We start from the raw sequence: 23,142 nt of genomic DNA, 5'->3' as shown, positions 1-23,142 counted from the left end.
ACACATCTGCAGCTCACTTGCACACGTTTATTGTAGATGCATACATTTAAACCACTGCTAACCACCTGACGCGCAGGACACAGGATCAGCTGCTGCAGTTTATCTAGTGTTAAATATCAATTACACAATCAGATAACATTCAGACTGCAAATTATTCAGTGAATGAGCCCTAACAGAATTTATGAATACATGAGATTTCATCATACATGAGATTTTCTTGTTAGTCATTCATATTCTGCATTCACATTAAAACCATGGACGCACTAAGAAGTCTAGTCTTTATCATGGATTATTTGTCTTTGCAAATAACGCTTTCCCCTCTTGAAACTGAAACTGAAGTGCACTTTGTATGCTGAATGCACTGCAATGTAATTCAGATCTGCCCCAAATTCACATATCAGTCAATGACGATGAAAATCCAAATATGATTGTGTTTCATTTTCTTTCCATTGTGTTTTAGCTGACTTGTGACAGATGTACTGAGATCCTCACAAATCTTAATGAGCATGTGTGCACACATACTAGTAGTATGATTTAGACCCCGTAGACAGAGTTTTAAGAGAGAGTTTTTTGAGTCTAATAAATAAATCTGACATATAATAGTAATTGGGTTAGGTGTGTTTAAAATAAATGCACAATTCCTCTGTATGTGGTAATTCTGTTTGTATTTGTGATATGGGGCTTTACATGGACTTTCTGCCCGTGTTGCACTTTGAGCCTTAACCCCGTTCACAGATGACCTCGATCACACTCTGCTCCATCGGTGCAGGATCCAGACAGCGGTGGGCGGAGCTCCCCACTATCTCATCCAGCAGGAAGTGAACGAGGTTCTCGTCAGAGACAAAACGCCACAGGTACATTTGCAGGTAGTGGCAGTCCACCTGGATCTGCTGCAGCCCGTAGCGGCCAAAGGTGCGCAGGCGGACACACTCCAAGAATGTCTTTAAACTGATTTTTATGATTCCTGTCATCACTGAGACCTGTGACAGTGGAGGGAGGTGTGAGAGATATTTTTCTTTGAAGACTACACTTAAGATCTGATACAACGAAAAATCTGCACTTACCTTGTTGAACTCCACTGAGCTGAAGATGTCAATCCTCTCAGAAAACAGTTTGTGTATGTTACTTAGTAGATTGGTATCCATGGGAGCACTGCAAGCAGACAAAAGACAAATCAGTATGATTAGAGGCTGTCTAGTAACACTGCCCCCTGCCATGAAAGAGAAGGAGATAATACAAATTAGCTGCATGTGTCTACTTGCCAGTCACACAATATTTTAACAAACCGCTTCATTGGACTGTGTCATTAAAAATCGATCAAAAAGGAGAATGTGAATATTACTATAATTACATGCACATCATGTGTGAGAGGAATTTTCACGTAGACACAAGATGCCACTTCGTTCCTTCTGCCCCACTCTAAGAGTTCTAACTCTTCATGCAGACATTTGTAGAAAAAAAAACATGGTTTCAGCCACAAAAAAGGAATTTTACACATGGACTTATAACTTCATATATTTTGAGCTTCTATACATTACGTTAGTGCTCAATATACCCTGATTAAGGGTTAATTTGGGATATGCACTGGAGGCAGGAGATGGATCTCAGTTCCTTTAACTCATTGTTCCTGACTTGACCCAAAAGTCATTCCAGTCCTCCACAATGGAGGACGTTCCATTTCCATTACTGTTGTTCCAAGGAGTGAGGAGGCTGACTGTAGGAGACATGAGTGAGAACACAAGAGACCATCCTTCATGGAAGTCTTAATGGACTGACGCACCTCTTTAAAAAAAAAAAAAAAAAATCATCTGTGATTAGATACCTAAGATTAGATGCCCTGACAAAGATGATGGTTGGGGGAAGGTCATTTTATGTCTTTAAAAACTCTGCCTCATATTTTTCCTTCCCACGTCAGATGCAAGGAAAAATGCAAGGAAAGAGGAATCAAAGAAAGTTTCTTCCAAGAATCAAGTGAGCATAAATGCAGGTGCAAGTAAAGAAACTGAAGATGTACTCAGTATAGAGATGGAGTAAAGATGGATCATGGCTTTAGATTTGGAAAAGAGCTTGTGAGATTAAATTTAACACACTTTCTATCTCAAACTATGTATGTATTACACATCGGAGAAATAAGAGAAACTCACTCAAGTGTGCCAGACATCTGGAGATGCAAGACAAAACAGCAACAGCTAGTAACACCAATATTTGATCACTGTATTGCTGACTAGGTGTGCATGTTACAAATGTATTACAAATTCGTAATTAAAAACAAAACTACCAGATGGCTTTTCTGTGTCTCATCACTTCACCAGCCAGCGTGCAGCTTATTTACCTTGGAGTGTAGCTGGCAGCGTAGCGAGCTTGCTGCCTGGAGCTGCTGTAGACAGAGAAAGTCCTTTTGCTGGAATCACTGCTGTGTGCTTTCCTCACACCTTCTTCATACAAAAGACCCACCTACAACAGAGCCCACGATGCACATTACACAACATGATCCCACATGGGGATAAGAACACAATAACTGGACATACTGTAATGCGGGTAACAGCACTGTGACCATCCACCTGCACATCAATCGAGGTGGTGTCCTCTACTACTCTCTTCATCACAGCACGGACGTTTCGTGGCTCAATGGTGTTAACCCAGTCCCGTGTTTCGACGCTCTTTCTTAGCATCTGGGAGATGATCAGGCCTTGGACCTGCAAAAACACATGACAAAATCAGTGCATTTGTAAAAGTACTTTCCTGCACTGATGTGTGTTTTCCCTCAGTAAGAAAAGTAAATTGGTTAAAGGTGAAAACCTACTTTGACATAATGGTTGAGTAATTTCTGTGCTGCCTCTCTGGCTTCTGCACATAAAGTTGTGACGGGTGTTACGGGACTGTGGTGCTGAAAAGTATAAGAAGTAGTAGACATGTAGCAGTGACACTGGTTATCTTCAGGAGTAAAATATGTTCACTTCAAAGAGTTTAAGGCTTAACATTGTATTCTTATTTCTCAGGACTGACGGAGTAAAATGTAACATTCAAGAATCTATCTAAGTAAAGAAAACTCTAACTTGCTCATTTGTGCATGGTGCTCCATTTATAAGGTCAATAGCCATTTACCTGCACCAGAAACTGCTCATCTGTGAGAGTGAGTATGTAGGAGATTGTAGAGGTTTCATAGTCCAAGCAGAGGCGAGACAGCAGCAACAGAAGGGCTGGAGGAGTGGAACCTCCTTTGTCTCCTGCGCTCTCACAAAACTGGCGAGAAGATTGGCACACAAACTTTATAAAGCTCACAACCAGGCTTTCACGTACGCCCTGGCTGCAGAATTCACCCTACAAGGAGAGAAAGACAGTCAGACACGATCATTGTCACTGTGCAGAAGCAAAACACAATTAAAGAATTAGTTCATATTTACTACATACTTCGCTATTATGAAAAATCACTGATTTAAGCAGGCCCTGTGTGTGTTCACTAGTGAAGTTAATTAATAATGCAAAAAGATTTTGGATGGGGCAAACTCTTACTGTATTGGCAAATAAACAGTAAAAATAATTCACCTTGAAGTACGGCTTGTTGGAGAATGTAATGTCCTTAGCTGTGAATAGATGCACTGATGCCAGCACTGACTTAATCTGATTGAGAATCGAGGCCGACAGAGAGGAGAGGAGCTCTGGTAGGCTGGTTGGGGTATCTCTAACCGAAGCCGGCCCGCCAAGGAGAGCTCCGCCTCCAGCCACTGAAGCACCACCGGTCACAGAGAGTCGAGGCGTCGCCAGGGCCTGTCTCACATCTGTCAGGCTGTCCATGTAGAAGCTCTGCAGAGCGGAGAGGTACTGTTTGACTCGCTCTGTTGCTGCTCGTATCACAATCTCAGTCCCCCTGTTTGGCACGGCAGAGCCTGGCAGCAGTTTGGCCACAGCTTGAAGTCTGCGGTGGAAGCGGTCAAGCGCGCGGACCAAGAGGGAGTTATCTCCAACTCCTTTCTCCTCTTGTATCCTCCGCTCCACAAGCGAGAAATAATGAGCTGCTAAATCATCCACAAAGGCATGCAGCTTGCCAGTTGCCATCTGTGGGATATTTTTGGACACCAGCTCTCCTGTCTGAGCATTGTTGATAAAAAGTTCTTGATAGGATGTAATTACTAAACATAAGCTGCTGACAAATTCATTGCAGCCTCTGTCAATGAATTCCAGGATGTCAGTGTTTGAGGTGGGAGAAGTTAGAGTGGCAGCTTTAGGGGAGTTATCAGTCGAAGATCCAGCAGCTGCAGGAGATGACAGCCTGCGTGCAGAAGCATCTTTCACGGCTGAGGCGGAAGGGTACGGTCTTATCTCGGCTTCCAGACCATGGAGGTCTGATTCGAGTCGACATCGTGCATGGCTCAGGAATTTATCACAGAGCTCTTCTGCTGGCTCATCCAGCTGTAGCAGCAACTCCACACACTCGGATAAATCTTTGGCACTTGATCCACCATCTCTATAAGACAACAACAAAACAGGTAGAAACAGTCAATCTACAGAACATGTAAAAATTTCTATCTACGCAATTTAATTTAAATTTAAAACAGGTACAAAACATGACACAAATTATTTGTCAAACAACCTTCTTGTGGCCTTACTTGCAATACAGCAAATGCTGAAGTAGACAATAGAAAGACATTTTTATGGCCAAATTTCCATTGATATATTAGTGAAATGTCATTACAACATTACAGTGAAATAATGGGAATAGTCTGAAAACACAAAATGTAATGTTTATTTCTGTGGTTTACAGAATCTGGGTGTACTCTTGTCAAGCACATATTTTTCTAGGTGTAAACAGAAGCCTTTGGTGTGATATCTTTAATCTGAATATAGGAATATAAAAAATTCCCACCTGAACTTCTGTCGAAGCTCCTGGGCCAACTTTTCCATGATGGCATGACAATCATCCTGGATTCCCTTGAAGGAAGGCAGGTGGCTGTACTGCTGCAGCACACAGCGGGCACGACGGTGGGAGCTCACTGCCTGAGCATAGGCCTGCAGCTCCAGACACTTATTCAGTCTAGCAGGCAACTCAAACAGAAACTGTAGCTTTCTTAGCAGAGTGTGAACCCCTGAAGTGAAACATGGCAAAACAAAAAAAAAAAAAAATCATAATGGCCACAAAGCCCCCCAAGGCTGCATCAACAAAACAAACTGCCAGTTTTGATCTCACCTGAGAGCTTTGTAATCTGAGCGTGCTGATCCTGAAGAGTACCACTGATACAAGCACTGAAGTCAGTGATGGCCGCCATGTTGGCAGACAGGCAGTCCATTTCATCTTCCATCTTTTTAAAATCATTCTTCATTTTTCTTATGGTGTCTGGAAAAACATGAAAGAATTACTTAACTATCAGAGCATGCAGCATTCAGCAAAATCAACAATAGCACATTTCAACAGCAGTTCAGCCGTGAGTGAGACGCTCCCTCACCTGTAGCAGATATGAATTTGTTGTAGTTTTCATACACCAGTGTCTGCATGTCACTGTCCAAAGAGCGGATCTGCTTGACCATGCAGGTCTCCTGATCCATCAACTCCGCAAGAGAGCACTCCCTCCTAAGCTGCATTTGGAAACAAAACAGAGAAGGGTCACTGTCACGCTTAAAAACAATACAAGATCAAATTATTAGACACAACCAGGAGATGTGTGAACATTCAATAACTACCAAAGGAGTCCACAATATGTGGAAATAATGTATAAATTACTGTATGAACACTGGTCATTTATCAGAATCCTTTGAATGTGATGCCCAGTTCAGTTAACTAACATTAACTTTACTTAATGTGTGTATCTAAGAACTCAAACAACTAGAATCACACACATCCTCACTGGTGTTTCTGTCACACTGATATTATCATAATACAACAATACAGCACTCTGGGTGTTGTTATTTATATACAGTGATGGAAACAACAAAAGACACTCATCTGGATTCTAATGGAAAAAGCAGGTCCATGTAAGACTGAACCTGACTACAGCTTTGACAGAGTGCAGAGGTCATTACATGGATAGTATGACAGGGTACCCAGCTGACAGCAGCGGTCCTCACCTTGTTCAGGAAGAGCTCGGGGTCAAAATGCGGCCCATTGATGTCGCAGGGATCCAGGGACTCTTGCTGCTCCGCGGCCTTTCCTTCCTCGTTCAGGCCGTAGTAGAGCTTTAGCATGCCGTGCACCCTGCGCCTCCTGCCGGGGTCGGACCCCTCCGACACCGTCACCGAGCCGTCGGCTTCTCCGTCCATCAGGAAGTCCGGCCAGCTGAGAAAGGTACAAATGGACACGACGGTAAACAAAGACGACGGAGGAGACAAGTGTCTGAACACGGTAGCGTCTTTGCCTTAAGTAACTGTCTGAGGTCCACGCAGCTTTGCTGTCTGTTCGTGACCACACGGTGCTTCAGAATAATTCATTAGACAATGTAAATGTCTCCTAAATACAAGCAGGTTGCTTAAAAACCATCGTAAACGTTTCTGCTTCCGGGTTGGTAGCCTATCAGGTGGTACGTCATCGAAGAGTGTCAGTAGTCAAGAGAGTTACCGGATGTACGTTGTTGTTCCGGTTTGACAGACGGGAAGTACAACACTGCGCATGTCAGTGTATTAACTAGGACAGTTAATAGGACCGCCGAAAAATCATTATTCTCGATTTATAAATCAATGTTGGTGTTTTTTTGTTTCTAGATGTTCGAGAGGTGACTCCAATAAAACTGGACTGAATTAAAAATGAACATACAATCGAAATGAAACATTTGATGTCAGACAGAAACAAAGCTAAACAAAGGTAAAAAGCAACAGGTTTCAACGTCAATGAAAAGAAATAGCATTTTATTGGTCAAGGATTCAAAGTCTGACAAAAGTAGATATACTGCATTACGGACAATACTGTAACAGTGGGTTAGTATCCTGCGATTTTGTATATGCAAATGACTGGCATTTCTAATACATAAAATTATTTTAGGTGCATATAAAACAATTTCCACAATTGTGTATTGTAAAACTACAACACACTGCAAATCCAAGAGGTTGTTGCTTTAACTGCTAATTGCAGAACATATGGAACAGTTTAATGCTCAACACAAACATGTTAAAATGAGTATGGCTTCAGAACACTTAGGGTGTAGGTAGTGAAGTAGTAAAAACAGCTTTTCACAGATATTCTTTGAGAAACGGCCCCTTTGCATATGTTTATTTAAAAAAAACAGACATATGGAACCACAGTAGCATAGTGGCCCAACATATCAATACACTGACATCAGGTAGCAAAGGTGAGATGCAGTGTCAAGTCAAAAAATATGGGTAATGCATTACAAAACACAATTCAGTTTTTAAACCATAGCAATACCAAAATTTCTGGTTTCCAAGCACCAAGAAATGCCATTTTAGTACAAACAAAAAGGCACTTCATGCTTCTGCAAAGTGACTGCTTGAGTAGATGATGCTTAAAATGACCTACTTCTTCATACTAGTGTACAAACACTCACAAGTACATGAAAAAGAAAGTAAAAACTTCCGTAAAAGCCAACAAACATATACAAAAATGTTGCAGATGTAAAAGTTTATAAACAGTGTATTAATATTAATAGTGCAGTATCACATGATGTTTAGTCGGAATGCCTATTCTACAGTGTGACATGCATAGCACAAGTTAGCTAGTTAATTTACTGGACTGGGGCAGTCAAGTTACAGACAGTAGCTGATATACAAGTCAAAGCATAGTACAGTAAGAACATCCTGCTCTTTGCATGCTCAGAATCAGGAAGAATACAAAATGCCACCACATCTCACATGAGGACATACATTCATTTGGAAGGCTGTGTTTTGTAGAGATGAATATGTTGTTTGATGGCCATTAGTGAGGTGCGATTGTACAGCAAAGACAGAAACTGCCTGGATTAGGTGAGAACATGTGTTGAGGCTCTCTGTCTCTGGAGTGTTAAGGTACTGTAGCATACCGTGTTGCAGCATGATACACAGGCTTGCTTTGGTGTACTCTGAGATTTCAACAGCATAGTCGCATTTGTGAGTTGCTGTTCTACTTTCTGCCATTACTACTTAAATGATTTTCTCCAGAATAAACACACGGTATTTGAGAATATCATTTGTCACAAAAACTGGATCTTCTTTCAAATAATGTCATCTATGACTGTGGTTGCAATGAGCATGACCATTTTTAAATAGACCCAAACTGAAGACATGTAAGTTGCACTTGGTTTGTTTAGAGCTGTTAACAGTTAAATAGGAAGGCGTCTTTCATTACAGCCTCTATCATTTAAGGAGCAGCACAATTTCAGAACTGCATCAGTTTTGCTCAGGTCTGACCGAGCCAGTTATAGTCAGGTCCAGAGCTGTGCATTAATGTCACTTGTGGGGCTCATCTGGAGGTTTAACTGACTGTGACGCACTAACCAGACAACAACTACACACTGTTTAGTGGCAGGAATAACAGCATGGTATAATCACTGCCTCAGATGAAGATTTTATTCAGTTATATTAACTTACTAAATAGTCTACATAGTTTTTACTTTAATCTAATTGGTGAAAATCAAGTTCAGCTCCACAATGAGAACCTCTTACTGTGAACACACAACTTAGGCTTCTATAGTTGGATGCTGTAAATTGTTTATATTATAATTTTACTGAATTTGCACTATCTTGCTTTTACAAATAACAATGATATATATATATATATTTTTTGTTTTAAATGTGGGCTATGCCACCTGCACTGTCTTTCCATGATAACCAGCTGCCAATATCAGCACAGAGTATGCCAAACTCTTAAATACATGTACTTACAAGAAGCTTCCACAACACAGCCAGTGTGTTCCCATGCAGACTTTTTGTGATGAACATCCAATTTCTATCAGTACTTTTCTGAAGTGGCTCTACCCTTGTGTGAGAACAAGGCACTGGCGGTTTGAAAAAGCAGAATACAGAAAATACGCCCATAGACCGCCCCCCTGAAAATGTTTGTCATGCTGACTGTAAAGAGTTTGTGGTAACTCTTAACAGTTCTGAGGAGTAATGCAATGGTTAGTGTCAAGTAGGGGCAGATTGCAATGTTCTTGGTTTTTCAAACCTCCCAAGAAGAGTTAAGGTAAAAAGAGGTAATGCAGCAGTTTAACGTTTTTTGAATAATAGCAGTAAACCCTTGCCCAGAAAGGTTAAAAAGGTTATGAAATATTAGGCAATCATCGTCTGAGGATTTCTCTAAGGCTCATATCAGAGTTAAGCAGGAGGTCAATCAAGTGGTGCTCAGAGAATATTTTCTCTAATTAGTAGCCACTTCAGTTTAACTATGGAAGCATAGCTGTTAATAGATTATTTTGTTTTCACATTACTGTACTCTCTTAGTATACACAACTTCAGAAGATAAATATCATCACTCACACTTAGATTCCTTACTTGGTCCTTTGCATGTTTATATATCATCAAATGTCTCAAGCTTGTCTTTTAATCTCAGTGTAAAATGTTGCCATGTTTGGTCTCTGAGAGGAACGGGGCAGAGCTAATCAGCACATTTAACCCTGCTCCAGACTCTCTGTCACTTGCACAGCAGAGTATGTGGGTGCAGACGCCTGTCGGGTAAAGAACGATGCTGCCCTTTTTGGCTTCAAGCGCTTGATTTCTTTTCCTGAAAGACAAAAATGGACAAACATTTAGAAGGGGTTTATAGTCCAGGTGAGTGAGAACTGTTAAATACAACCATTAACTCACCATTGTCAACATAACTAATGGTATTAAGTGAATGGACCCGGCTGCACACGACACTGCTTTGCCTGCGCAACATGCCACGCCGTCCGCCACGTCCGTTCTTGTTGCTGCCGTCCTGCGCAGTGGGCTGCTGGGATGCACTCACTTCACCGTCTGTGTCGGCTGCAGCTCCTCCCTCAGACGCAGACTTCAGCTCCACACAGAACTCGATGAAGCCACTCATTAGTTCTGCCTGGTACCAGAGGGGAAAAAAAAAAGTCTGATCCTTAGAGCTACATGAAACAAACAGCTGTACTCTGCTTTTTGATGGTCCATTAGTGAACCGCAGGCATATAAGGATCATTGCCAGCCTTCTGCTAGAGCCTGGTGTGATTATGTGTGACTGCCTCCACCATGTATCATCACTTCAACATCTGGTGGCCCAAACAATCTTTTTCAACCCATCACTGTACATAAAATTATTTGACATCTTAACTCCAATATCTTATGCTTCACTAAGAACAAATGCGAACCACCGCTGCACCCAATCCAGAATCTCTCAAAAATACCAGGTGCAGTGCGCTCCATAGGGATATATCCTCCCTCCTTGTTGAAAACATTCAAAGTGAGGCACACGTAAGAGGACTACATCTGTCGCCTTGTCCAGCAGCAAGACACTGTTTAAACTGCAGCAGATATATGTCAACCAGGTCAGGACAGGTACAATCAAAAGACAATTAACTCTCCAATTAATACAGCAAATCCAACCTTTCTTGGGCAAGCTAAAGCCACAGTATAGTTGCTTGTTTGTCAGCTTCACCATACAAGTTTAAATGCATGTATAAATAAACAGAATAAAACAGAAACAATAAAACAAGAACATATAATACTGTATAAATTACATTGTGTGTTTTAATCAATTTCACATCTGACATTTTCTTACTTGTTTTGAGTAGATCTTTAGCAGCTTGTTGACAGGAGTTCCATCTTCCTCTCCATCAAACTCCAGCCACAGAATATGAGAGTCACCCTCCTCCTCGGGGTAGCTGTGGTCCCAGGAAAGCTCGCTGAAACGCAGGCCGAGCAGCACATGCTGTAGGAAGACACCAAATGAAAACTGCTTTCAACATTTCTGCAGCATGGACAATGATTAATGCACACATGCAAAGAACATGGCTGTCTCACACAGGTGTCAACAACAGAGACCTGTACTCACCTTCTCTTTGACATCCATCACATAAACTCCCTCCAAGCAGATCCCGACGTTGACAGCTTTGCGTTTTCCCCTTTGGAGGATCCCTTGCACCGGTTTGTCAATCTCCCCAAAAAAGAAAGCGCACCTAAATGTGCAGTTAATGTCAATTGAAAAATGAGTTTTATGAAGGTATGTCAAATATTTGAGGTACAGTGACTTTAGAAAGTCTAAATTGTAACCCACCATGCATGTGGGTTATTTATGTAAAGGTCCTTGGGGGGGGGGGGAAATACTATAGAGTGTAATGATCTCAGACTGGGGTGACAGCTCACCTAGCAGCACAACAATGACCTGAAGCAAATAATAGGGGTCTGGATACAAAATAACAAAAATAAGAGCATAAATGGCTCATTACCCATAATAAGGCAGAGTGTGGCACATGTTGAGGTACAGGTGCAGGAGCTGTGTGGACTCGACAGGGTTTCCAGAAGATGTGCTGATCTTCCTGTACTCCTCCAGCAGGCTCTGCTCCAGCCCTGCTTGGCGGCTCGACTTCCCTCTCAGAGTGGAGAGCAAACCACCACTCACCATGACAACGTGTGCAGGCAGGAAAGAGGACAACTTCTTTTCTCTGTCCAGGGCAGATGGGAGGAGTCTGTTTAATTTTCTGAACTTTTGGAATAAACAGTAACTACACTACAGTGTTGCAGCATTATATGTACACTGTACTGTATATTTTCAGCCTTTAATCACAATCACAATGTCTTACAAGGCTTTAAAGCGAATGAAGAAACAAGACTCCTACAATCATCCAACTCGAATCAAAACTGTCACTTGGCAATTACAAACCAACAAGTAGCTGAAAATGCCTGCAGTGGCACAGTGTGAGTGTTACTAACATAAGAACAAATGAAAGCCTTTTCAAACAAAAGAAGCGGTGTTGACCATTTTCACAAAGCCTGTGGATTTTCATCAAATTGCAGTGTGTCGTTGCTGATTGTGCTGAACTACTCAAAGCTGCTCCGTCAACCAACTGCCTTTTAAAATACGATGACTGAGTTGTGCTTTTTATAATGTTGCCTTTTTTTTCTAGCACATTAAGCTGCAGCGAGGTGTCGCCCCACCATTTGATAAAATCAACAGTAAAGCAATGTCGTGCGTCCTCATTTTCTCAAAGTGTGAACATCACAAAACGATATTTTAAGCAACTGCCAGAGTTAAACAAAAAGTCAAGTATGGTCAAATGATTAAAAAAAAAAACAAAAACAAAAACGTAAAATTATTTCCATCATGCAAAGTAATAATGATCTCACCAGGAATCAGAAGTGAAAACAAGTGAAAACTACAAAAAGCAAATAAACCAAACACGCAGAGTTTGGCCATTCATTTTTTAGCCAACCTGTTTAACATACCTCATAATAGCAGTACACTGTTGTCTGTCCAGACCAGTTCCCTCATCAAGAGCAAGGGACAAGGCTCCGAGGGCTGTCCAGTGCTCAGGATCACAAGGGTATCGACCTGTGAGGATGTTGCTCCTGGCCTCCTCATACAAGAGTTTCAGGACTCCCTCATCCTCTATCTGCTCAAGAGTGAGACAGTGAAGAGGAAAGTTGGCTCAAAGATGTTTCTGTTTTGTTTCTGTTTTGAGAATTTGAGTTTGAGTATTACCTGCAGTTCTTTGGATTTTGGATAAAACACATTCCGTCTGTATTGGAGACACGGTTCATCTGAAGAACAAGCAGAGGACAATGACGCATTAAGGTTAGGAGACAGTCTGCACTTTCAGCTCATTCAAATTGAAGAGATTCAGCCTCATCACCCAGAGTGGAGGAGTGAGGTTACAGAGAAAAAACACTGTGGTAGATCTGGGGGTAACATCAACTGTAACACTTGAGCCCCCTCCAACCCACTCTGCTCTGGCTCACAGTCTGGTACTGTGGGTGGTATCCCTACCTACTCTACAAAAACACATAACACCATTTATGTAACGCATGTTTGGCCCAAATTTGTCCTATTAGTAGCAAGTTGTCATTGTGTCACCAGTTCTAAAAAACACACGGCAGCGTGGGCTGGTCTACTTTGACTGGCATCCTAATGACTAACGCCACCAGATTTTCAGGAAGTCCCTGACACCTCATGTACAAAGCATGTAAATGGTGTTACGCTCAGCCCATTGTGGGTGATCATTTTCACAGAGCATTAACCAACAGTTCACTGAGAGTTGTACAGTACTTCTCTTCTGTGTCAACTCAGGTCTGTTGTCCTCAGTAATAATGTCACATACTAGTATCTTCTGTTTAAACACTAGAATGTAAACATGTCTAACTTCTGGGCTTTCTACTGTGGATAAGCTGACTACACATCCCTCATCATAAAACGCTTCAAAACAATATTTATATGATGTGAAAGACCTAAGGTTAAAAATCTCTGGGTGTAGTTTCACTTTCTACATGTTCCAGTCTTTTTTCCTGGTGCCAACTAACTTCCTTTTCCTTTTAGTTTTCCCAAACAAATGACAGCACATTTAACCATTGTTTACCCTGAATAAGCTACTCAGCACCAACAACTTATAAGTAAGTGACAAATCCTGAGGGAACAGCTGCAGAAAAAGAAACAGGATTTACTCTGACTCAACTGTGTTTTGACACGAGGAAGCAAATTCACAATTAAGGCAAGAAATGGAAAAAGCACAACTCGATAACCTTGTTGAGACCATATTTTACATACTGTAGTTGCTCTATATGGTGCAGCCTTGTCTCCTAAAATGCCATGTATGTACACGTTTAACTGAAATGTGAGCCACAAAGTGTTGCAATAACAAAGTCATTTGTGCATTAAATCATGCAATTTTGTCCAAACCTGCCTGGTGACTATAGGTTCCTTCCAGCTTGTTTAGGTGCTATGATTGTAGCAGACTATGTGAATGTTGCCTTTTTACTGCATGTGAACAGCAACATGCAGCCCAAACTCTCACCTTGTGAAATGTCTTCCTCAGAGGCCTCAGTGAAGCGATACAGCAGGTCCTGCCACTGCCGACACAGTTTGTAAGGTTGATGCCTTGTCTTTAACTGCAACTCTGAGGAATAATGAGCAGAAAAGACTCAGTGTGATGTGCCGGTTTCCCTGCTGATTATTGTACTATGCTGTATATATGGTCTATATGATTTGTGCCGAGTCATGTAGACACATATACTGCTGAACACCCTGCCCAAAATATAATTCATTACATAATATCAGGTAGACACTTCTATAAAGAAGCCTGTATATATACACACATGAACATCATCCTAACATCAGTGATAGTTTACCATGTGATCAGACAGAGTCACCTAAAGAGTGTGGGGAAAAACGTTCTTACCGAGCAGTGGAGAAGACAACCAGAAGGCAAAAGCATCCTGTGCAGACTCAGGAATATGGAGAGCCTCACGAACAATACGGCCCAACTCCTGCACGGTGATGCTGCCAAGCCCTTCTACAGATAAATGCACTGCGCTGTCGCCAAACAGGTATATAAGCACATCTTGAGCTGTGTGAACAATCACAATAATAGAAAATTAAACTAAATAAAGCAGCAATACAAAAACAAATTAGCTGAAGAGAAACATCTCATTGAAAGTAAAACTTTTTTCAATTAAATTTTCTACAAAAAATAATAATAATGTTGGAAAGACAGAGTGATTTTATCATGCATGAGTTGCGTTACTGTTTGCTGGAACGTACCACGGGAAAGTGTTGCAGAAGAAGCTACACTTCCTCTTTGTGAATGATCGTCTGATGAATCTGGAGGAAAACTGCAGTCATCTCCATCCATCTCTACTCTGAAAAACAAATGGCCAAACTATCACAGTATGTAGACTGCAACATAACATTTAAATTATATACATATACATATTTTAGAAAAAAAAAATCTGAAAGAGTCTGTAAGCCTGGATTGGAAAAGTAGTCCCCAGCTAATTTAATGTGTGAAGTGGATGAAAAGAAACTAACCTTTGCTTCCTAACCATAACTGAAGGGTCCTGGTCATAGGACCTGGAAGGACTACTCTGATCTACATGTGTTATTTAGTAGATCTAAGTTATCTCAGTGGTGTGTGTGTGTATGAGGCGCTCATCCTATTCATAGACCTACTGCCTCAGTGCCTTTAGCCTCGTGTACCTCAACATAAAAGCTTAGTAAAGGTGACCAAGCTGATTGTCTGGCCTTTCTCACTGACACACGTCTGCCAGCTCATGCCTTCTTTAGTCATGTTTCAGTAAACAAGCAACCAGGCTTCCACTCGTGTGCACCAGCGCCACCATGTGGTCTTAGACCGGAAACACCAGCAGCACATCCCAGTCGACTCCTGTTGACCCATTATCATTTATATTTATCCTCACCTCGGCGCTTACTATTATTCGGCCCCGTGTATCTGATATAAATCGGGCGTCGAGCCCTGCTAACAGCACAGAGCTACATACTGAGCTACAACAGCTACATCCCGAGGCCCATGAGGCGAAGCTCTGCTAACCGGACTGTCTTACAAATCCACATAATCCAGGGAACGACTGAAGGGAATCAGCCTCGTGACTATTACTAAACATTACTCTCACTGTGTTACTTTTCGACGCATTAAAACGTTTTAGTCAAGAGCTGGAAACGTTTTGGTAACTAAACCAGTCTGGTCAGGGGGCTAACTGCGTCCAAGGTCCAGCTAACGCTCCTGTTAGTCCTGGAGCCCAGTGTGTCTGTGGTCCACCTACCTGCTTATCCCAGACAGGGTCCTGCTAACTCTGTAAACACCGCCGCCAAATGCATGAGCTAATGGACGGTTCCCTGTTATTTCCCTTCCTGTGACTAGCCAGCTGCTTTCCGGGCAGCTGATACAGTGACAGAGTGCGACTGCGGAACGATCCGGTTTTCCTGACCCCTCTTAACTGGGCGTGACAGGACGTCTGGAGGATCTCAAACCCCTCATTAACGCCACCATTCACGACTGGTGCATATATTCATGTGTGTTCGTGTGGGGGCTCATATTAAATTAGACCTGCTGGAAGACTTTTACATTTTGAACGTATTAACACCGGACGACCTCGGAAAGTCTCGATCTCGAGTCGAAACGTACACGAGAAGTGGAGAGCGCCAGGTTGTCACGTGACCCAAGCGTCATCGCAGCTGTAATTACGCAGGGAGCGGGTTCGTGTTGCTTCAACCATGTTTAGAAATAGAAATTTGAATATCAAAATGTTAGTGAACAGACTCTGCTGTCCAGTTTTCCTTTGTTACAAGTACATTTTAGTAAACTGAGTCATGGTGATGTTTCACTACTGCACCACAGTGTGGAGATAACTTATAAAAGACATATTTATTGTATAGCTCTGAAATGGCTCAATTTGTGTTACTGTGTTATTCTAAACAATGATTCACAGCCACCATATGCAAATATTACATACCTTGACATTTTAAACAACAGCAATGAATGGGTTTCACTCTACAGTACACTGTACAGTGTAACCAAATGATGTGATGATAGTAGACATCTAGTGGTGAGCAAAACTAACACCCCTTATAAAATAAACAAAACAGTGCATAGGCTATATAACAGTAATTATTATAAACCTGATATCCTTACCAGTGTTGATGATCAGTTTTGACATAAATCTATCCTATAACAGCATTACTGGTGACCCTCATTTTACATTTAAAGGCAATACTCTTGTTTGTTTTGTTTGTTTTGTTTTTGTGTTTTTGTTTATCTGTGAAGGCCCAGAAAATTACTCTATATGTCCTCGTGTTTTTAAAAGGACATTTAATAAAGCTATTCACATGGATACACGTAGATTCCACAGATGAACCAGTTGTTTGTCTGATGTAGCTAATTAAGTAAGTATAAAATTTTTAAAACTTTTATGTTTAATGATTTACCCTGGGGCATGTCCAATTGTTTTTCAGTCTCCATATTATTATTTTTTTTCAGCATTTGAATTTTTATAAGCAGTCATAGTTCACTGCATCTTACGTCATGCATCTCACTGCAAGCTCAGCAGACAGAGAATTAGGAATAGGATTAACAGCTTTGACAAAGGTGTCCAAACAGAGGACACACTTGATGGCTTTCACTGCATTACTGACATCGATTAATCAGTCTTCTTAATCCTTTTCCCTTCGCTGGCAAGGAGAAGCGAGGTAAAAGGGAGAAAGTAGCTTCTTGAAGCGCCTATTTTGCAGAGGGACACATGAATTTTAATAATGTCTGCATGCATTGTATTTACAATAGAAAAGGAATAAGTGACTCCACTCCATAAGGCAATTAGTAACTTCAAACTTTACTAAGTCAATTTATTATATTAAGTGATAGTTCTGTTGTGCAGTAGAGCATTGTGCCTCATGCCTCTCTACAGTCAGCTTTACATCCTCGTTTTTCTAGGACCGTAAACCTGTTTTGTACACTGCCTCGTGAAATACTGTTTACCCTGTGATTGATTGATGACTGTTTCATTGCTTTTGACACAGACAATATCATGGGAAAGACAATGGCAATGCATGTCACGTCCAAAAGTAAAGCTGTGATATTGTGTATTTGTGGAACTGTAAAAAATATGACAATAAGTATTTTATCATTCATGTAAATAACAGGAAAGAAAAACTGAAAAGCAATAAAAAATAAAGAATTTGCTCAATTGTTTTGAGAATATTTTTCGTTGTAAAGAGTGCTAAAATATCTCAAAGAAAGTAAAGATATATCAGGGGTATCAATTTGCCTTTGGGATTTTAATGTGAAAATACAGCAATATCAACATTTACTTGTAATGGTGAACTGGCAAAAAAACAAACAAAAAAAAAACTCTCCCTGAAATTCATTATAATTTACATTTTAGGTTATTTTTCCAAAATGCATGATTGTTGATTTATGTTCCTCTGTGTAAAAACTATTTATATGTGTGTACATCATATAGTTTAGGCAGTAGCTGGGGCTGCAGCTTCTTCAGGACTACCCTCCTCCACCTGGTTTGTAAGGAGGAAGAACTTTAACACAGGGTTGAGGTACTCCATGATGGTGTCTTTCACACTTTTCTCCAGCAGGTAACCTTCTGTCTCGATTTCTGTATTTTCCTTCCCTGCCACCGCGTCCATGGCGGTCTGTAGGAACCGTAAGCTCACCAGCACAGAGCCCTAGAAAGAAAGAAGGTGAAGGAAAAAAAGGAAGAAGGTGGAGAAATGGGGCAATCGGTAGAGCCGATTCAATTAGATAGATTTCTCTAGAAGCACCAGGACTACCAGACAAAAGTGGTAATTGGATTGGTTGATATGCTCCCAGACATCTTTAAATCATACAACTCTAGAAACTGCATTTTTAATATGACACAGTGTTAAATTTTGCAGTGCTACGAAAACCTAAAAAGCCAATATTATACCTGAACAATCCTTCAAATGAAATATACCTGTAAGAGGAAGACAGAAAGTACTCCAGCCCCGATGGTGTTCATTAGTCCCATGTAGTAGTTGACCAGGGCCTCTCTGCAGCCTCGAAGGTAGATGTTGAGCTCCTCAGTCTGGTAGTCGTAGTTATAGTGAGCTGTGTTGTTGGTGAGCTGATACTGGATGCATGGGCGTGGAGAGCTGGGGTTGCAGCAACTGAATGGGACGCCATCTACCAAGTAACGGCCATCCACATTGCTTTTGATGCGACTGAAGAAACAAGTAAAAAATGTGTTCTGCTTTATGATTTAGGCACGGTAGTTAATCAGATACATTTGTTTTTTCATAAATAAGGACAGACATGAAACCCACTCCACTACAGTACATCCTGTAACACTGCCAACAACTTACTCTTTCACTTCCTTAGAGCTGAAATCAAGGTAGCGGTTGCTGATCCACTGGATTTCAAACCAGTCCCTGAAGTCATTGTTTCCACAACACTGAAACTCCATCTGCAGGCGATCGATGTTCTGTTTCTGGAAGCAGCGGCCTGGAGTGTCTGTGTCCTTGTAGAAGCGGATCCCGTTCCGCAGACCAACCTTCAAGGAAGACTCCAGACTGCCCTTCATTGCATAGCTCATGATGACAGCAAGCAGCATGAGGACAGTGAAGAAACAAGAGACAGCAAAGTAGGGCTTCAAGAAGTTCTTCCAGCGAGGAAATCGCCCAGCATCCAGGGCGTCCTGACAGATCTTTGAAGCAAAGTAGTTGATTCCCAAGGAGGCAAGACCAACTATCATGAGGGTATTGGGCACAACATGTATGTCAGTGTTATCCATTACCTGCAAGCAAGTCACAAGTCACAAATTGGTTTGACATGGAAAAAATACGTCAAAGTGAATCTTGTTTAAAGCAATCCACTAAACACATTATGTATTAATCCCTGACTAATGTATTTGCATAAAATTATCAGAAAATTTTAAATTCACTTGGAAATTTATGATAAAAGCCACAAACAAAATACAACCAAGTGTTCACTGGAAATATTTTCAGAAGCAAATTATGTTTTTTATTGTGGTTGCAGTTTTAAATGTATTTTCATAAGACACTTTTATTTCTAAATAGAAGATCTCCTAAATGCACATATAATTTTCATCATCAGTATTAGTCTGCCACAAATAGGTCCAATGAAGAGTTTCTTAGTTTAATCAGTTTCAGCCATGCCACTGTGCTTAAATGTGATGCAAACACACACCTACAGTCACTGAGGAGGCAAAACACGTCATTCACTTAGTTCCCTGTTAAATATGGTAATACCCTATGAACTGATAGAGTATATGAGACTTTTCATTGTGTACAAGTGGTTTTTGATTCTAGTTTTGTGTTTTTTTATGATTGCAGAACTGAAACAGCTAAAATGGATTAATACCTATAGTAAATATTCAGCAGGAAATCTGCATGCTCTACAACATTATTCTACTTTTGGCACAAGGATGGGATGAAAATATGTGACCTAAACCCCACTGAAATATAGATAATGGTGTATATATAATATGTCATGCAGATGCTGTAGTTAGTAGTAGCCTATGTATGTTATATGTATTATGCATTTAAGCATATGCCTTTCAGTTTCTTATTTTTCTATTTCTATTCAATGTGCACATCCATTTTCACTTTTTACAGCCATTACAGTGTGCAGACAAAACACTTTCTTAACCCCAGCCATCAAAGGGTGACATTATCATGTATGTCCAATAGTGCGCTTCTGTTATCAAAATCTTACAATTGGGAAAACTATTTTGTTACTCTGAAATAGTACGAAACAATGTGAATATGGACCACAGTAAGAGCTGGAATTGAATAGTTGATGCTGTAAATGAAGAAATTGTGCTCACTATTTAAATGTGAGAATAGCTCTTTTAGACTGTGGTTGTGATCACAGCCTGCAAAAATGGGGATTAGAGAGATTGAGACTGACAAAGCCTTGTTTATCAGATGATGAGTCACAGGTATATCTGCTGTACCTTTGGCTAGTCTCTAATTAACAAGGACATTTCTTTGACTCTGTCTGATATAATGAATCTTTTCACATTATTTCACATTATCATTCAAAATTATTTTGCCATCAAAAGTGAATGAACGCAGGTGGCATTCGCCTGGTGTAATTGATGCTATTCATGTAAATCAGTACATTAATATGTAATCAACATCACTCATATAATCAGGCCAAAGATAAAAAGGCATTTTGATTTCCTTCCCAGTATGAGTACAGTTTAATCACACATATTTCTATTACACAGAAGTAATATCATTACAAACAGTTTTAATAGCAATTACAATCATTATAAGTTTCTGTTAACTCATATGTGAAAAAATTGTCCAAAGCAACAAAACTATTGAAGTATGAGGGTCAAAGTCCGAGCATTTCAATTTTGAAAAGTACCTCTGCCCTCCTGCGGAGCTCCGTCTTGAGGATACAGCCCAGGGTGAAGGTAATGGCACCGGCCACAGTTGCACACCACGAAAGGAACCACAGTCCCTGGGCTAGCTTCACCCTTTTTTGAAAAGGGAACTTCATTTTCATCACCACCATTGTTGCAGCGAAAGGGTCTGAGTCTCACCGGGGGAATAGGGGAAGGAGAGTGATGAAGAAAACAACGGACAATGCTGTGCTCTCTCTGCGAAGGAGAAAAAGAGGTTGAAAGGCAAAGGCTCAGTGATGGAGATTACAAAAGTGAACGTCAGTACTCTGTTTGAAAAATAAAACATTAGCATTGGAAAAAGTACAATTAAAAACCCACTGAAAATAAATTCATTTTTGTGCTTTGTAAAATAAAAAAGTAAAATAGAAGGGAGAATAAAGTTTTAACACTTTATTCAATTGGTGCATCTTCAGTTTAACAAAGTTTACTGTGTCAAAGTTCACCTTATTTGTCTCCCCAAAAAGTGCCAAAAAGTCCAGTTATCTCCCGCGTACTGTCCAGTGTGCCACACAGTGGATTTGGCACACTGGATTTGGCAAACCTGGATGGCGGGAGCGTCTTACCATTAATGCCTACCTATCCTATTAAACTGGTCTGTGAATCCAGGCCATTGTCTGCTCAGCACACATCACTCATGCAGAGGGACATGGATGACAAAACTAATTGAACCTGACAGGGAGATAAATATATTTATAACACACTAACTGTGTAACACATATATCCTCGTAACACAAATTCCAATACACACATAAACTGGAGTACATTTGAGAGTAAAAGAAAATTAGGAGAAGTATATCAATGATGAATCTTGATAAATATCAAAGTCATTTTTTTCAGCTTACATTTCTGATTCTAATAAGCATATTTTAATTAAGAGGCAACATTTGAAAAAATCTATGGTCAGTGAAATAAAATTACGTTGATGAAATGTTCCTCTTCAGCGATGGCAGAAAGGAATGTAGCAGTAAGGGTACATGCTGATTATCCTATAATACCCAGAGTAACACAGATGGATATATATAACTGTGGTCCCTGTGATGGTCATACAGTGGGGTTGTCTGCAGAAGTTAAGAGCATTTAAGGTAAACCAGGGCCACAAGTAAACGATTTTTTGTAATCTTGAATCTATGCACAGGACAGCACAGTGCCTTGGTGGTTAGCACTGCTGCCTCACAGCAACAGGTTTACAACTGGTTTGAAACCCATCAGAGGCCTTTCTGTGTGGAGTCTGCATGTTCTCCCTGTGCTTGTGTGGGTTTTCTCCAGGTACTCTGGTGACTCTAAATTGCCCATAGGAGTGAGTGTGAGTGTGTGAGGTTGTTTGTCTCTATGTGGCCCTGTGATGGACTGGTGACCTGTCCAGGGTGGACCCCCCCTTTTGCCCAGAGAGAGTAAGTCCAAAGTACTATGAGGTCACCTGACACTGGCCCTCATGCACTGTGTAGGAGCACTGCGAGTAAATATGAAAATCACTTTGCTGATCAGACTCATTTCAGGTCATTTTAGATTTTTTCAATGACTACCCAATGTTCTAAGCTAAGTGTTTGTACCACTGTTCAAATGCAACACATCACCAGTTAAATGCACCACAGTATCCTCTACAGTTTACAGCAGCGGTTCCCAATCCTGGTCCTCAAGGTACACTGCTCTGGTTGTTTTCCAACCATCCCTGCCCTTCGCAATTCTAATTGTCTGAACACACCTGATCCAGGTAATCAGCTGTGGGTAGGGATAGAAAAGAAGGGCAGTGCAGGGCTGGGAACCACTGGTCTACAGCATCACCACTGATTCCAGCGCTATACTCATGTTGCAGATTTGCTGATAAAGATGTCTTTGTAATGAATGCCTGCACTGTGTGGTCATTACACTGCCTGACCAGTGCATCAAAATTTGCTTCTTTTTTTTTGCATTTTTGTCCAATTCTTTCAAACACATGGGCAGAACAGTAGCTAACTCTCATGGCATAAATATGAGAAAGCTGCTCTGCAAACTTGAAACAAAATTCATTCCTGAGCTACAGGAAAAATCCTGACATCTTTCTCTGCTACAATCACAGTGATCACCTTTAAGATGTCTGCCGTCTGAGCACATGGAGCCTTAGGTCATATCAATTGCAATAGCCTGTCAGTGTTCCCGAACTCCTATCTGACCCAACTTTATCTACTGCATATCTGCCAATCTTTAAAGTGGGCTAATTTAAAATGAAAGAAGTGCAGACAACAGAAACAGTCTCATTAATTCTTTATTTGGTTTATTAGAAGTTACAGTAAATGTACACAAGCTTGTGGAACTCGTTCAGTTACAAATCATTCTTTTGACAGGTTAATTATTGTTTCCTGAAGAAATAAATGTTTTTCACAAACACAAGAC

General features: G+C 40.8%; 3 protein-coding genes across 3 annotated transcripts; all 3 read right to left on the bottom strand.

Annotated features, from left to right (window-relative positions):
• Window positions 1–12: 12 nt before the first annotated feature.
• On the bottom strand, window positions 13–8,906 carry vps51 (VPS51 subunit of GARP complex). The gene is made up of 12 exons (XM_026327932.1): window positions 8,803–8,906; window positions 6,061–6,268; window positions 5,442–5,571; window positions 5,186–5,332; window positions 4,865–5,084; window positions 3,547–4,465; window positions 3,106–3,321; window positions 2,804–2,887; window positions 2,562–2,696; window positions 2,333–2,454; window positions 1,065–1,152; window positions 13–980 (listed from the first exon to the last, which is right to left on the bottom strand). The coding sequence occupies exons 1-12, from the start codon at window positions 8,835–8,837 to the stop codon at window positions 720–722; spliced, it is 2,565 nt and encodes an 854-aa protein (XP_026183717.1). The 5' UTR covers window positions 8,838–8,906; the 3' UTR covers window positions 13–719.
• On the bottom strand, window positions 7,165–15,982 carry frmd8 (FERM domain containing 8). The gene is made up of 11 exons (XM_026327933.1): window positions 15,634–15,982; window positions 14,615–14,712; window positions 14,253–14,420; window positions 13,869–13,970; window positions 12,563–12,621; window positions 12,307–12,473; window positions 11,310–11,525; window positions 10,916–11,039; window positions 10,643–10,792; window positions 9,724–9,952; window positions 7,165–9,640 (listed from the first exon to the last, which is right to left on the bottom strand). The coding sequence occupies exons 2-11, from the start codon at window positions 14,703–14,705 to the stop codon at window positions 9,528–9,530; spliced, it is 1,419 nt and encodes a 472-aa protein (XP_026183718.1). The 5' UTR covers window positions 14,706–14,712; window positions 15,634–15,982; the 3' UTR covers window positions 7,165–9,527.
• A 1,812-nt stretch (window positions 15,983–17,794) lies between these two features.
• rom1a (retinal outer segment membrane protein 1a) lies at window positions 17,795–20,882 on the bottom strand. The gene is made up of 4 exons (XM_026328746.1): window positions 20,733–20,882; window positions 18,701–19,131; window positions 18,313–18,559; window positions 17,795–18,043 (listed from the first exon to the last, which is right to left on the bottom strand). Exons 1-4 carry the CDS (start codon window positions 20,880–20,882, stop codon window positions 17,828–17,830), a joined length of 1,044 nt encoding a protein of 347 aa, XP_026184531.1. The 3' UTR covers window positions 17,795–17,827.
• Window positions 20,883–23,142: the final 2,260 nt, after the last annotated feature.

Source organism: Mastacembelus armatus, chromosome 14, assembly GCF_900324485.2.
Source record: "Mastacembelus armatus chromosome 14, fMasArm1.2, whole genome shotgun sequence".
Taxonomy (NCBI): domain Eukaryota; kingdom Metazoa; phylum Chordata; class Actinopteri; order Synbranchiformes; family Mastacembelidae; genus Mastacembelus; species Mastacembelus armatus.
Note: the sequence above shows the minus strand (reverse complement) of the source record. Positions and strands in the feature narration are given on the sequence as shown.